A 12,596-nucleotide genomic window follows, 5' to 3' on the forward strand; every position below is an offset into this window, starting at 1 on the left:
AAATACAATTTATTTTTTTCTCAGTTCTTTGTAGTATTTTTACTTTCCTCGCAGTCGAAATGAAAAGTAGTGTCCAACTCGGGTGAATTACCTATTTACCCTCGAACTATTGTCGCTCTCACTTCGTTCGAGCGCCAGAAATATCCCCGGTGAAATGGGTCACTTTCCACCCTTGGTTATCAATCTACTATTACATCGATCTCCCGCACTTATTTTGTCATACACACTTGCGGCTTGCGAGGATGTTTCAAAAGTTAACGCATAATACATATTGTAAATAATACAATTTCTACCGCCCCTCTGGGTACACCCATGCTAGTATATTCCAATTTGGGCTATAATCGTGTCAGCTTAGCCTAGCAGGTTAGTGCGTGCGTACCTTGGAGGTCCGGGGGCGCGGGTTCTTGTCGGGCGAGATGCCCATCTCGCTGAGGATCTCCGCCATCATCTTGGTGTTTGATGCCGCAGTTGTTGGCCACGTTCTTCTGGCAGCGCTTTGTGGACGTTCATCGAACACACTGCGCACGCAAACACACAAACACCACATTGCCATTACGATGCAGTCACTTAACCAATAATAGCCTAACCAACAAAATATTGGAAAACCCCACTTTGTCACTTCAAAGTTCAATATCTCAAAAACGGCTGAACCGATTTTAATAAAACATGCCTAAAACCATCGCTAGAAAACCTGATTTCAAATAAAAAAACCGCATTCAAATCGTTCCACCGGTTAAAGAGCTACGGTGTCACAGACATACAGACATGCAGACACACATAGCGGTCAAACTTATTACCACTCTTTTGCGTCGAGGGTTAAAAAATTAATGAGATTTATTTTTTATTCGACTGGATGGCAAACGAGCAAGTGGGTCTCCTGATGGTAAGAGATCACCACCGCCCACAAACATCTGCAACACAGGGGTATTGCAGATGCGTTGCCACCTAGAGGCCTAAGATGGGATGCCTCAAGTGCCAGTTATTTCGCCGGCTGTCTTACTCTACGCCAAAACACAACAGTGCGCACTGTTGCTACACGGCAGATTAGCGAGCAAGATGGTGGTAGCAATCCGGGCGGACCTTGCGAATAATAAGCTGGAAACTCGTATACAGCTTTCTTTCGGTGTCCTTGTTTTCTCAAAAGTCTCATAAAATCGTGCAACAGCGACATGCCGTGACGTGCAATAGCTGTAACTAGGCATGAGCCAACTGTACAGCATGTCAAGTCAGCATCTTTATTCAATTTAGGCTAAACAAGCACTTATGACTGTCAAAAAAAACCTACCACCGGTTCGGAAAAACCTCTGTTGAGAAGAATCCGTGCAAGAAACTCAACATATATCAAATGTATTGTATAACTGCGGCTAGAGGCACAGGGGCGGGCGTTACCTTCGCACTGCAGGCCCTGCTTGATCAGTCCGTAGAGCAGCGAGGCCGCAGTGGTCGCAGAACGTGAACGCTTGTACGAGTGCACCACGAACCGATGCGGCACGTTCACGTTGAACCGCTGCCCGCCCGACACGCTCACGCCGCCGCCGCCGTGTTGCTGCACACACGACACGACACAAACTACACACACACCTACACTCACTCTATCATATCCGCTTTTCAATTTTAGACTGGGTTTCCACCAAAATATGCGAGATGCCCTCGCACAGCACATCTCTAGTGAAACAGGTGAGCGGAGACGAGGCAGTAAATGAAACGTTCTATTGGTTAACGCAGGGTTTCTCAGTGAGGTACGCGAACCCTGGGGGTTCGCTATTCGACAGTAGGGGTTCGCGACAAGGTTTACGTGATGGTGGCTGCAAAACTGGCAAGATGATTAGATTTGTTTGGGGGTTTTGTATTTTTTAACTCCAAATTTATTACTTATTTGTTTGTTATTTGTTGTTGTTTGTTTCAGTTGTATTTTCGTTGGCAAGACGATTCTTCTATATTTTGTACCTTATATTGAAATAAATAGTATACATTATTATTAATAACTTAGTTTTCCAACAGCCAGTTTATTACTTTCTTTGGTAGGTCGCTGTCGTCTAGCAACTTTAACAGGTGTCGTGGAGCCATAAGTTTGAGAGACCCTGGGTTAACGAAACCTCCGCGCAACACATCCTCGCACATTATCGGTGGAATGCAGCTTAAACTCTCCGTGCATTATATGTAATGCACCGTCTAACTAGCTCTGACACGTCTACGTTACGTCAGAAACGGATGATTTGTACATTTGTGCATTACCCTGTAATGGACGGACGTATGACCCATGACGGTGGAAAAACGAGAGACAGTCAAAGTGTTAAGACTTAAGGACCTTGGCTTGGCTTGGCACAGCGTGCTTGTTTCATGTCATCTAAAGGACCGGCCACACCGCTGCTTAAAAAACTGTAACGTTACAGAATCGCAGAGACGCATCGTATGCGCACCGTTTTTCTTTTGCATATTTTCCACACCGCTGCTCAAAATACGCAAACGGTGCGGAATCGCAGTGACGGGCCGTAAACGTCAAGACTTTTGTTTGGTAAAGTCCTGACGTTTACGGCACGTCACTGCGATTCTATATTTTAAGCAGCGGTGTGGAGAGCATGCGATAAAAACGGTGCGCCGTCCGTGCCGTCACCGATTTTTAAGCAACGGTTTGGCCGCACCCTAATAGAGCAGCGCTGCGTGAGGCGGGGCTCAGCCCTATTGCAATAGCACGCTGCGCCCGCGAGTTGACGGAGGCCCCAGGTGTGGAGCCCTCTCCAAGAGGTGAGACGAGACCACACGAGCGCGATTATCGCCTCGCAATTTCTCGCCTCGCCGTAGTCGCGGTACAATCCATTATGCTTGTGTTCAATCTGAACATAGTTATTTAACTAAAAGCTACTTAATACCTACTTTTTATTACTAGGGGCTGATTCACCATCACCACCCCTTGATTAATTTTCGAATATCGAAATTCGAACAAAACAAACAGAGACGGCATCACATTTATCCGTCAGAAATTGAATCAATGGATGATGAAACAGGAGTTTAGGCATAAATCAGATTGTCAACTTCGGTCAATGTTAGTGGTAAGGTAAGGACTCACCTCTTCCTTCATGCCGGGGCATTTAGTGACAACGGAGGAGTGGCAGCGCTTGTGCACCACACAAGTGCACACTGTTAACAAGGTTTGTCATTAATATCATTATTTACAAACTCGTACTATTTTACAAGGATATTAGGAGCTTAGACAACGAAACTAACCTTGACACTGATATCCCTGCTTTCCCAGACCCCTGTGAATAAAAAAAAAAAAAATGAAAAACATTTTTTTTTTATTAAGGAATATTTTTGCATGCTATGCGACAGGTAAATGTGTGATTGTTATAATTTTGTGTTAAGATCCATTGTTAACCACATTTAATGCAAATAAAACAAACTTACTTACTTACTTACTTTTTTTTTTTTATTCTTTCGGATGGCAAACGAGCAAGTGGGTCTCCTGATGGTAAGAGATCACCACCGCCCATAAGCGTTGCCAACCTAGAGGCCTAAGATGGGATACCTCAAGTGCCAGTAATTTCACCGGCTGTCTTACTCTCCACGCCGAAACACAACAGTGCAAGCAAGCACTGCTGCTTCACGGCAGGATTAGCGAGCAAGATGGTGGTAGCAATCCGGGCGGACCTTGCACAAGGTCCTACCACCAGCAATTTATTTCTTCTTTCTTTCAATGTATTTTTTAGTGCCATAGAATGTTTTCAAATCATATCATTTATTTTTGCTAAAACACACAAAGTTAGTACAATGAGGGCTATCGTTTTTTGTCTCACTAGATGGCGCACTGTTGCGTGAGGTTTTTAAGTATGGCTTTCAAAGTCTGTTATTACGGGCGTGAAAACAAAGTTTAGATTAAAATCATATTTAATACACCTTAAAACCGTACCATAAAAATATCGAGCATGCCACAGTGTTGCATAGTCCCCGTTTTGTTCGGAAAAAAGGGAGGACAAAGGTTTCCGAAAGACAAAAATGTCTCAAAACACAGACATTCATTGCCCCGGAACGCATATTTGCCATAATTAATTTCAGATATTGCAAAATATTCACAAAATTATTCTAATTCTAAATAAACCCGCGTAGCTCACCCAAAAATTATGAGATTTGACATTTCGGAGACCTCACGCTACACTAGCGCCTCTAGCGGCGAATTCATTCGCGATAGCCCTCATTGACATGTCAGTTAGTAGTAGTAGTTTTGATAGTAGTCAATCCCACTTATTAACGCATTCACTGCCACCTGGCTTCCACTGGTGCTATCGACGCACATGTGCGTTCAAAATGTATGAATAATGACAGCGGCACTGGGCGAAGTTCCAAGCAGTGAATACGTTAAATGATGAGAAAGCAGTATCGGCCCAGTGGCATTGGCGTGCATTGGGTCAATTCCAGGGTAGGCAGCGGTAGTTTGCCCCCCCCCCCCCCCTACCCTGGTCCTGCCCCCCAGTGGATGCACACCATTGGCACGTGTCGGCTGCGGGCTGCGGGCAGTTACCAGATGAACTCGCGGCAGTGACTGCAGAAGGTGGGCTGTCGCAGGAAGGTGGCCATGAACTTGTGTCCGTTGACCTGGTGCACGCGGCGGCGCATGGCCCCGCGGCGGCGCGCGAAGCCCGCGCCCTCCTTGAACTCGCGCCCGCGCGCCGCGCCGCCCCCGCCGCGCGCCCCGCCTCGCCGCCCGCCCCGCCGCCTGACACACACATGCCTCACTGCTCCATTGTACAGTACATCATACACATTTAATACTGACACAACAGTGTGCATAATAATACATTGTGTCTTAAGTGCAGTAAATAAGGAATTACGAACGAGAGTCTATTAGAAGCCCGAAAGCGAAGACGGGGGCTTTAATGAGTCGATGTTCGTAATTCTAGTACCGCCCGTGCGACATACAATGTTTTCATCACATTTGCTAGTAAAATTGTATACTTGTAAAAGAAAAACTAATATTTTTTTCAAAAATTGCCGAAACCGCTGACTGCGCTCCTGGCAGCGCCGGCCAGCGCGCCAGCACGAGCAGCACGCCATGCAGTAACAGACTCATTTACCGACCACGGGTTTCATGACAAGCACATTAAGGTCGAGGGTTTTATTTGGGGGTTGCAAGGTAGCCTGCATGTTACCGACCACTGTTTACGAGCAAGCACATTAACGTCTGAGGGTTTTACTTTGGGGGTTGCAACCAAGGCGTAGCTCGATTACCATGTTCACTTCTAGGTACACGTGCTGTTTTCGAGCAATGTGAATGCAAAATCATATACTCTGAAGATACTACCAGTAATATTACTATATGGAAAATGAAGGCATTCGGGCGAAATTCGGGAACCGTCACAACTCATTACGGTCCCGGCACCCGACCGCCCCGCCTCGCCTCGAGCGATTAGTAGGTAGGTATTCTTCATATGGGTTTGTATGTTTATGCGCTCACTACATTAACTCCGTAGCGTCACCGGATCGCTTCACTCACGAGGTAGCCACGCGCGGACAGCGAGTGGACCACTCTGTGACAGCCCGCTGCTCGCCGCCATAGTGACTACTAGGAAATTCGTCGAACACGCGAGGTCCACTCGTCAACGCGGCGTCCACCCGTGGACCACCTGTCGACGAGTGGACGCCGAAAGTCGAGGCGGTGCTGGTCAGGTGCCGGGTGACTCTAATGCACTGTGGCCTTAATAGAGCAGCGCTGCGTGTGCAGTCTCGGCTCTATTGAAACCTTGTGCACGCCGCGCCAAGCCAAACCGTGCAACCGCGCGAGGCCCTGATACGGCTCTAATTCTAGGGCCGATATTTTTGCGCGCTCCGCTGTGGCAGATATTAATGCAGGTAACTGTACAGGCGATGGCGCATGTGATTAGCGATTGATGGTAGACTATCGTGGCTATACTGTATGTCCGTGGATGGCCGGTCGAGTGCGGTCGAGGAAACTGTATCGCGTACCAGAATGGAACCTATTCGCGATCGATCTCATGACATTCTCTTGGGTAGATGCGGCAGCGGCCTCAACCGTTGCGAGACCCTAGGCGGTTGATCTTTGCAAAGGGGGTATGCAACATAGTATGTGTATCGAAAGTAGGTATGTGTTTGATGTTGACGAGAAATGCATAAGTTACGAATTGGTGTACAGTCACGAGCGTTAATTTAGGACCCACTTAAGGTCGAATATCCGTCATTTTGTATGACAAATCCAAGGATTTTTTGACGAAAAGGGTGCCAAATTAACGCTCGTGCCTCCCAAATTAACTTAGGTTGAGAAACCCTGGGTCATTGCCTCCCTCCTCACCCCCTAAAGCTACCACTGGGTAGAAGTATGAAATGTCAATATATATAACCTAGCAGAAGGTTCCACCCTGGTACTCCATTCAGTTTCTCCAACTGAACTTTGTGTCTTCAAAGACATCTGTATGTATTCCCCTAACGTGTTGAAACAGTTGGCCAGAAGCGCTGGCCCAATGTGTAGTCTAGTGTAGTCTTATCCCTGCGGAAAAACTAGAACGTTGTATTTATTTTACGAAACTGCTCTCTAAACTCATTCGCAAATAAATAGCTCTCTAAGAACAGCTATGTTGGAAGCGTAAGAGTTGCATCAGACTATAAGCCGTTGATGAAAACATCGCAAATGCTTGTATCAATATATTAATTATCAAATATTCAAGCAAAACAAACGTTTAGAGAACAATAAAATAAAATGACACGAGACGCAAACGAGACCCAGGTAGCCGACGGCATGAAATAGCAAGCGCTGCAAATCTAAAAATCATACCCATAGCACAAATTTTCATCTATGATAAAATTAAGTTTTCGTTATAAAGTAAAAGCTGATTCATTCAACACTTAGCACGTTCTACAGTTATAAATGTAATAGCAAGTAAATTAGTTCACATTACAAATCATTTCTTTAAACCAAGAGAGACAAATGAAATTGAATCATTCACTGAATCAGGTGAGTAAATAATAATATTTGAGGTCAGAATCCCTTGCCCTTTAGTGATGTCTTAACATGCCCTACTACCTGCCTATTTACTATAAGTTCTCGTTACTTGTACACAAATCCAAGTTCACAAAAAAGTTCGACTCGGTAATTCTAACATTTCAAAAAAATCATTTAATTTCGGATTAGGAGATATCCAAGTTCGATTTCAAAATTTCGGTCTACAGCAATCTTGTGGCAAAGAAAACTAACCATGGATTGATTGATCCCGGTAATTCTAACATTGATTCATTAACATAGTCTTCGATTCAATCATTTAGTTCATGGATTGGATTCTGCGTCTTACATTATATCAGTTTGATTAGGACTAAATTGAATATGGCCATGTTTCATTTGACATGAGACCTACGAAAGGAATTTCGACTTTTTTTTTCAAGTCTGACGGGGCCGCGGGTGCTAGTTCTCACGTCAAGTCACATTCAGCAACTTGAAGCTGCCAAAATTATCATAGAAATTAGTAGCCGAGTTATACGAGTATCATGGAGTATCCACGGTGCTTGAATATAGTGACCAGTCGGGCTACTACGAAATTCGAGAATCGAAGTTCGTAACGTAACGTCCCTTATATTATTTAATACGAGAGTGAAAGGGACGGTACGATACGAACTTCGATTTTCGAATTCCGTAGTAGCCCTGCAAAAACTGTATTGTCTAACGCACTGACATTCGCGATCGCATTAACCATCTCTTTCTGCCGTCGTCTTATGTCACATGACAGAAAGAACTAGTGAAAACGATTGTGATTCCAGGTGGGCTAGACAATATAAGGCCTCTGAGTACTCATTGTAAAACGGAGGTGACAATCCAGCCGCGGAAAGCGGCAATCGCGTTAATTGTGCATAGACGTGCGTGCGCATGCGACGATCATATCACCGGAATAGGAAGATATCAAGACCACTTGGAATATTATGGGCGTTTAGGATTATAAAAGACACCTTACCCACAATGCGAGCTTTCTCAAAAGTGCACTATCCTCAATGTACTTCCAAAACGTTGCCCAATCAAATTAACAAAAACGTATAATCAAACTCAGAAAGATTCAACCCCTAAGTATATACATAATTCGTCGCAATAAAAAACGATTGATTTTAAATATCTAATCTAATGCTTTTCGAGAAATTTTGTATAGATATATTCATTTCAGGTATCTCGGAGACAGCACTAATCAATAATTTCGGCGAAATTTGCAGGTGAGGGCTTTCAGGTGCGACGATCTAGCTTGGCGTTATGCCTGGGAAAACGCTGGTTTACCAGTTTTCATGGGTTTCTTTCTGTATCGTCTTATTTCACGCACAATAATTGAAAGAAAGAAAGAAAAATGATTTATTAACGGTCCCAACAGTACCACCACCAAACACAAAAAACAATAATATATTATTATACAATACGATACGATACGATTACGATACGATACGATACGATTCACGACGATCGACTTTTTTTTTTGCGTACCAAGTCTACATAGAGGTGACTTGTTTAAAATATAACGTTTTTAAACCTTCGTAATTTTCACTCATAGTCAAAATCAATACCACAAACAGAGGCCGTATTGTCTAACGTTTCTGACGCTTGTGGTCGCAATCAAATGACAGTTTTTGTATGGAAAATCTGTCATTTGATTGCGATCGCGAGTGTCAGAAACTTTAGGCAATACGTGCTCTGGACTTAATATCACTAATATTACTTGCGTGTTTTTGCAGTGATAAGTCCTGTTTGTGGTATTTTGCTTAAAGAAATCAGTTGTCTCCTTTCGCCGTTGAAAATCTCGGAAAATGATTTTAGTATACTGATTCTTATTATTTTTGTAATACCTATTTATTTACGCATCTTCTCCCAAAAAAAAAACAATTTAGCAAAAATATCACCAAAAAAAAAACACCTCTTTATCAAGAGCAGTGAATGGGAAATGCCTGTAAAGAAAGTGGTCCTTCTAATCTAAAGTACATCTTTTGAGAAAACGCTGCTTGGAAAAATGTGTTTTGCGATCCTATGCCCTAATAGATGGGTGTGTAGGCGAAGTGTAGGAATAGAGTCAGTAAAGTCTGTAGAAAATAATAATACATTTAAACTTTGTAATTTCAGTCAGTACAGGAAAACCTTTTATGCTTCATGAGAGTGACACATGTTAAGCCGAGTTTAGACTTGCAAGAAAACTCGTGCAAGTTGCATTACATTGCGAGGCCGTAAATCCAACGAGTTTGTAGTGGTCAATCGAGCGCCGCAATGTAATGCAACTTGTACGATTTTTTTTTGCAAGTCTAAACTCGGCTTTATGCATCATGATAGCAACAAAAAAAAGTGTTTTTCTTTGATCATCACATCACCTATTTAAGAGTCAGTTCACACACAGACGCAACGCGGCATTTTTCTTTGAAAGAATCAAAATCAAAACATTTATTCTGAAAGAAGGCCACAAAGTACCTATTTTTTTTTATTCGACTGATGGCAAACGAGCAAGTGGGTCTCCTGATGGTAAGAGATCACCAACGCCCATAAACATCTGCAACAGCAGGGGTATTGCAAATGCGTTGCCAACCTAGAGGCCTAAGATGGGATACCTCAAGTGCCAGTAATTTCACCGGCTGTCTTACTCTCCACGCCGAAACACAACAGTGCAAGTACTGCTGCTTCACGGCAGGATTAGCGAGCAAGATCGTGGTAGCAATCCGGGCGGACCTTGCACTAGGTCCTACCACCTGCAAAACTACTAACCTAACTTTACATGTCACTTTTTTATACCACCAGCGCTTTTGGAAAGACCATTGCCAAGATGAATGCGGCGCACGAAACTTGGCAGATAAGACATTTTAAGCATATTAAAACCTAAATTATTTTAGTATTTGCTTAGTTATTGATTTATGCAAGACAAAGAAAAAATACATAAAAAAAATATATGGCTAAAATATCATTATATTTAGTTTTTACAGGGATGGAAGGGGTTTTTTAGCACCTAATTCATAACTTGGAGATGTATACAATACACATAGGTACTCATTAGCCATATTAAATGTGCCGCGCCGCGTCTCAGCGGCGTGAACTGACGCTGAAGCGACTTGTGTTGCTTACATATGACACGTCAATATCGTCCCTATAAAAACGACTGGCCTACGAAATAAAAAAATAAATGACTTTGTCAAATTAAATTTTCTACAGCAAAATAATGACAATTGTGTATCAAACTTCTTCACATTAGAATGATATGGCACCAGTGCCAACAAACATACCAGGGGCAATTCACACTAAGATACGGCGCGACGCGGTACGATTCATTGAGAGAAAATTACATGTGAGAACTAGTTGACGTATTCTGTCAATGCAATGTATCGCGTCGCTGCCTCTCGATGTGAACTAATCCTTAAGAAATTGATTTAGGGATTCTTGCTTCATCACAAATAGATACCCAAATTTTGGACCGGGGCCAGGGCCAGGGGGTGCTGGAGACACTGACAACATTAAGAAATTTGATAACAATGGATATTGATAAACCCTATTGAAACATTGAGACACAATCTAAACTAGGAGCTCTACGTTATATCAATAGACTTACTCTTGCCAGTGAAATAGGACGATTTTGCTTTGGGCTTTCCTGCCATCGCACATCCTGGTATATTTTGTTTTATGCCAACAAAAAAAGTTCCCAAATTTTATTACACATACAGTTAAGTTTACATATAAATTTGGCATTGATGCATTATCTTGAGTCAGATGTTGAGTCATGCATCTTAGAATGGCGATGAGTGCACATGTGCAAACTGATATGTTGATTTATTTAAATGTTCGATATTATTTTATTAACATTTCAACTCATTGTTAAATTGTTCATAATATTTAATGATTAAATGCATTTAATAGCATGTTTACACTTATATTGCCAATTAAGTGATCAAGTAGAATGATTCAGTGACAAATTTAGCACTCACCTTGAGAATTCCATTTCAGATCTATTTTCAGATGCAATTTTCCTTGAGGTTCTAGATCCACCTATGAGGAGAAATGCACAAATTAGTTCAGGTGCACACAGTTGCAAGTACTCAAGGATCAGAGGGCAAATAACAGTCTATAAATACTTGAAACGCATCAGGATAATTGGAACATTGTGACCACACTGAATATGTTTTAGATCCTGTAGCCCATCCTAGTCGCATCTTATGTGACTAGCACAACAAACAATGCACTGGATGCAGAACACATTCAAGTTGATAAGTCTCTTACATAGATTTACTTCATTATATAAACACAACCTCATTGTTAAGTAGCTCATATTTGGGTTCGGAGCACATTAATTCTTTTCTCCAACAATACATGCTTATTTCACTGATCCAAATAGACAAATGTTCATCATCAAAATATTCCCCAAGACGTAGATAAATGTTATCACAGTCACAACAAACAAGCCGTGATTGCTGATAGCACATCTTGCTGCAACATGATACTGTTTATTAATATCTTATCAAAGATTAGAGGATTAAGATAAGCAGCTGTCTTGATAGATACAGCTACCAATCGCCTGTCAGTCAGTGTTACGATACCAATAAAATATGTGATCTACTCACCCAAAAGTCTGTGGCGTCTTTGTCGCGATGCGTTAAATCTTCAAAAGGAATAGTGCAGTTTGCAACAAAATCGTCTGGAGGTATGGCAGCATCGTGAAACACGGTGATGCCCAAGCTGTAGGAAAACATTAGTGTGAGTATTTGAAGAATGGGCGAGAGTGAGCGGAATGGATTGCGCGCGGTACCTGGCAACGTTCTGCACTTCGTGGATGAAGGTCTCGTTCCAGACAGGATCGAAGGTTTTGGGCTTGGTGGTGGAGCGGTCCAGGTGGTGCTCGTCCGCGTCGATCGACACGTACGGGTCTATCGGCTGGTCGTCTACAACGGCAATGCGTATTTACATACATTATAGACACCCATTTTGGTAAACATGCTCCACCTATTACGAGCGATTGTTAACAACTATGCGATAGTTTGAGGCAGTGAAAATTATTTCAATTGAATCGGACGGTCTACGGGGAAGAGGTTTGAGATGATAGCCGAAGCTCACCTGGTTTCCCGAAGGTCATGTTGTGCCGTTTCTGAAAGTCAGTCGGCCTGAGGCCCGTGGCCTCACACACCTTGACGCGCACCGTTCCGCTGAACATGGCGCCGACACAACCGGATCGACGGCACCGCGCCGCGCCACCGCACGATCACTTCCACACTATGAACCCACTCAAAATCATTGAAGGTGCTTCATAATTGAAACAGAATTAAATAAAAGTCTTGACAGCGAGGAGATCCGCCATGGATGGATTGTGTTACTCTATGGTCGCTAATGGATTCCTATTCGATTTTAAAAAGTTTCCTGTCTTTGTTTCTGGTAATTTAAGGGGATTGTAACAAAGGAGATCAAGCAGACCTTGAGTTTTATGTTTGTGGGATCGATTAGCAGAAATTTAATAAAAAATATCAACTCAAAAACCTTAAATGTATTGTTGATTGAATACAAGTTCCTAGTTAAAACAACTAGCAATCACGTTTAACAAGCACTTTGTAGGGGGCAAAAGGCAATATTTTGATACTTCATCTATATAAATTGAAGTAAAATT

The 12,596-nt window shown here is 42.7% G+C and overlaps 2 protein-coding genes across 3 annotated transcripts in view; one reads left to right on the plus strand and one right to left on the minus strand.

Annotated features, from left to right (window-relative positions):
* Positions 1-1,457: 1,457 nt before the first annotated feature.
* On the minus strand, positions 1,458-12,446 carry LOC141432430 (protein kinase C-like). 2 transcript variants are annotated; one of them, XM_074093983.1, is made up of 9 exons: positions 12,053-12,446; positions 11,748-11,880; positions 11,563-11,677; positions 10,930-10,990; positions 10,557-10,610; positions 4,517-4,711; positions 3,226-3,257; positions 3,068-3,138; positions 1,458-1,546 (listed from the first exon to the last, which is right to left on the minus strand). In XM_074093983.1, the coding sequence occupies exons 1-8, from the start codon at positions 12,147-12,149 to the stop codon at positions 3,076-3,078; spliced, it is 750 nt and encodes a 249-aa protein (XP_073950084.1). In that variant the 5' UTR covers positions 12,150-12,446; the 3' UTR covers positions 1,458-1,546; positions 3,068-3,075. The 2 variants fall into 2 exon arrangements, with proteins under 2 accessions (XP_073950084.1, XP_073950085.1); XM_074093984.1 differs by lacking the exon at positions 10,557-10,610 and having other exon boundaries at positions 12,053-12,445.
* The window catches only part of LOC141432432 (ADP-ribosylation factor-like protein 2), a 221,445-nt gene continuing 220,480 nt past the window's right edge, over positions 11,632-12,596 (plus strand). Inside the window, exon 1 of the mRNA XM_074093988.1 lies at positions 11,632-11,695. The gene's annotated coding sequence lies outside the window, so the exon portion shown is untranslated. The remainder of the gene's footprint in view (positions 11,696-12,596) is intronic.

This window comes from Choristoneura fumiferana, chromosome 11 (assembly GCF_025370935.1).
Source record: "Choristoneura fumiferana chromosome 11, NRCan_CFum_1, whole genome shotgun sequence".
NCBI classification, from domain to species: Eukaryota; Metazoa; Arthropoda; class Insecta; order Lepidoptera; family Tortricidae; genus Choristoneura; species Choristoneura fumiferana.

Bases quoted from the DNA above. Each gene is read 5' to 3' on its own strand.
- LOC141432430 (XM_074093983.1), bottom strand. From the start codon at position 12,149: ATGTTCAGCGGAACGGTGCGCGTCAAGGTGTGTGAGGCCACGGGCCTC. The intron at 10,611-10,929 runs GTGAGTGCTAAA...AAAATATACCAG, and splicing joins TCTGAAATGGAATTCTCAAG to GATGTGCGATGGCAGGAAAG. The intron at 3,258-4,516 runs GTAACTGCCCGC...TTTTATTCACAG, and splicing joins CACTGCCGCGAGTTCATCTG to GGGTCTGGGAAAGCAGGGAT.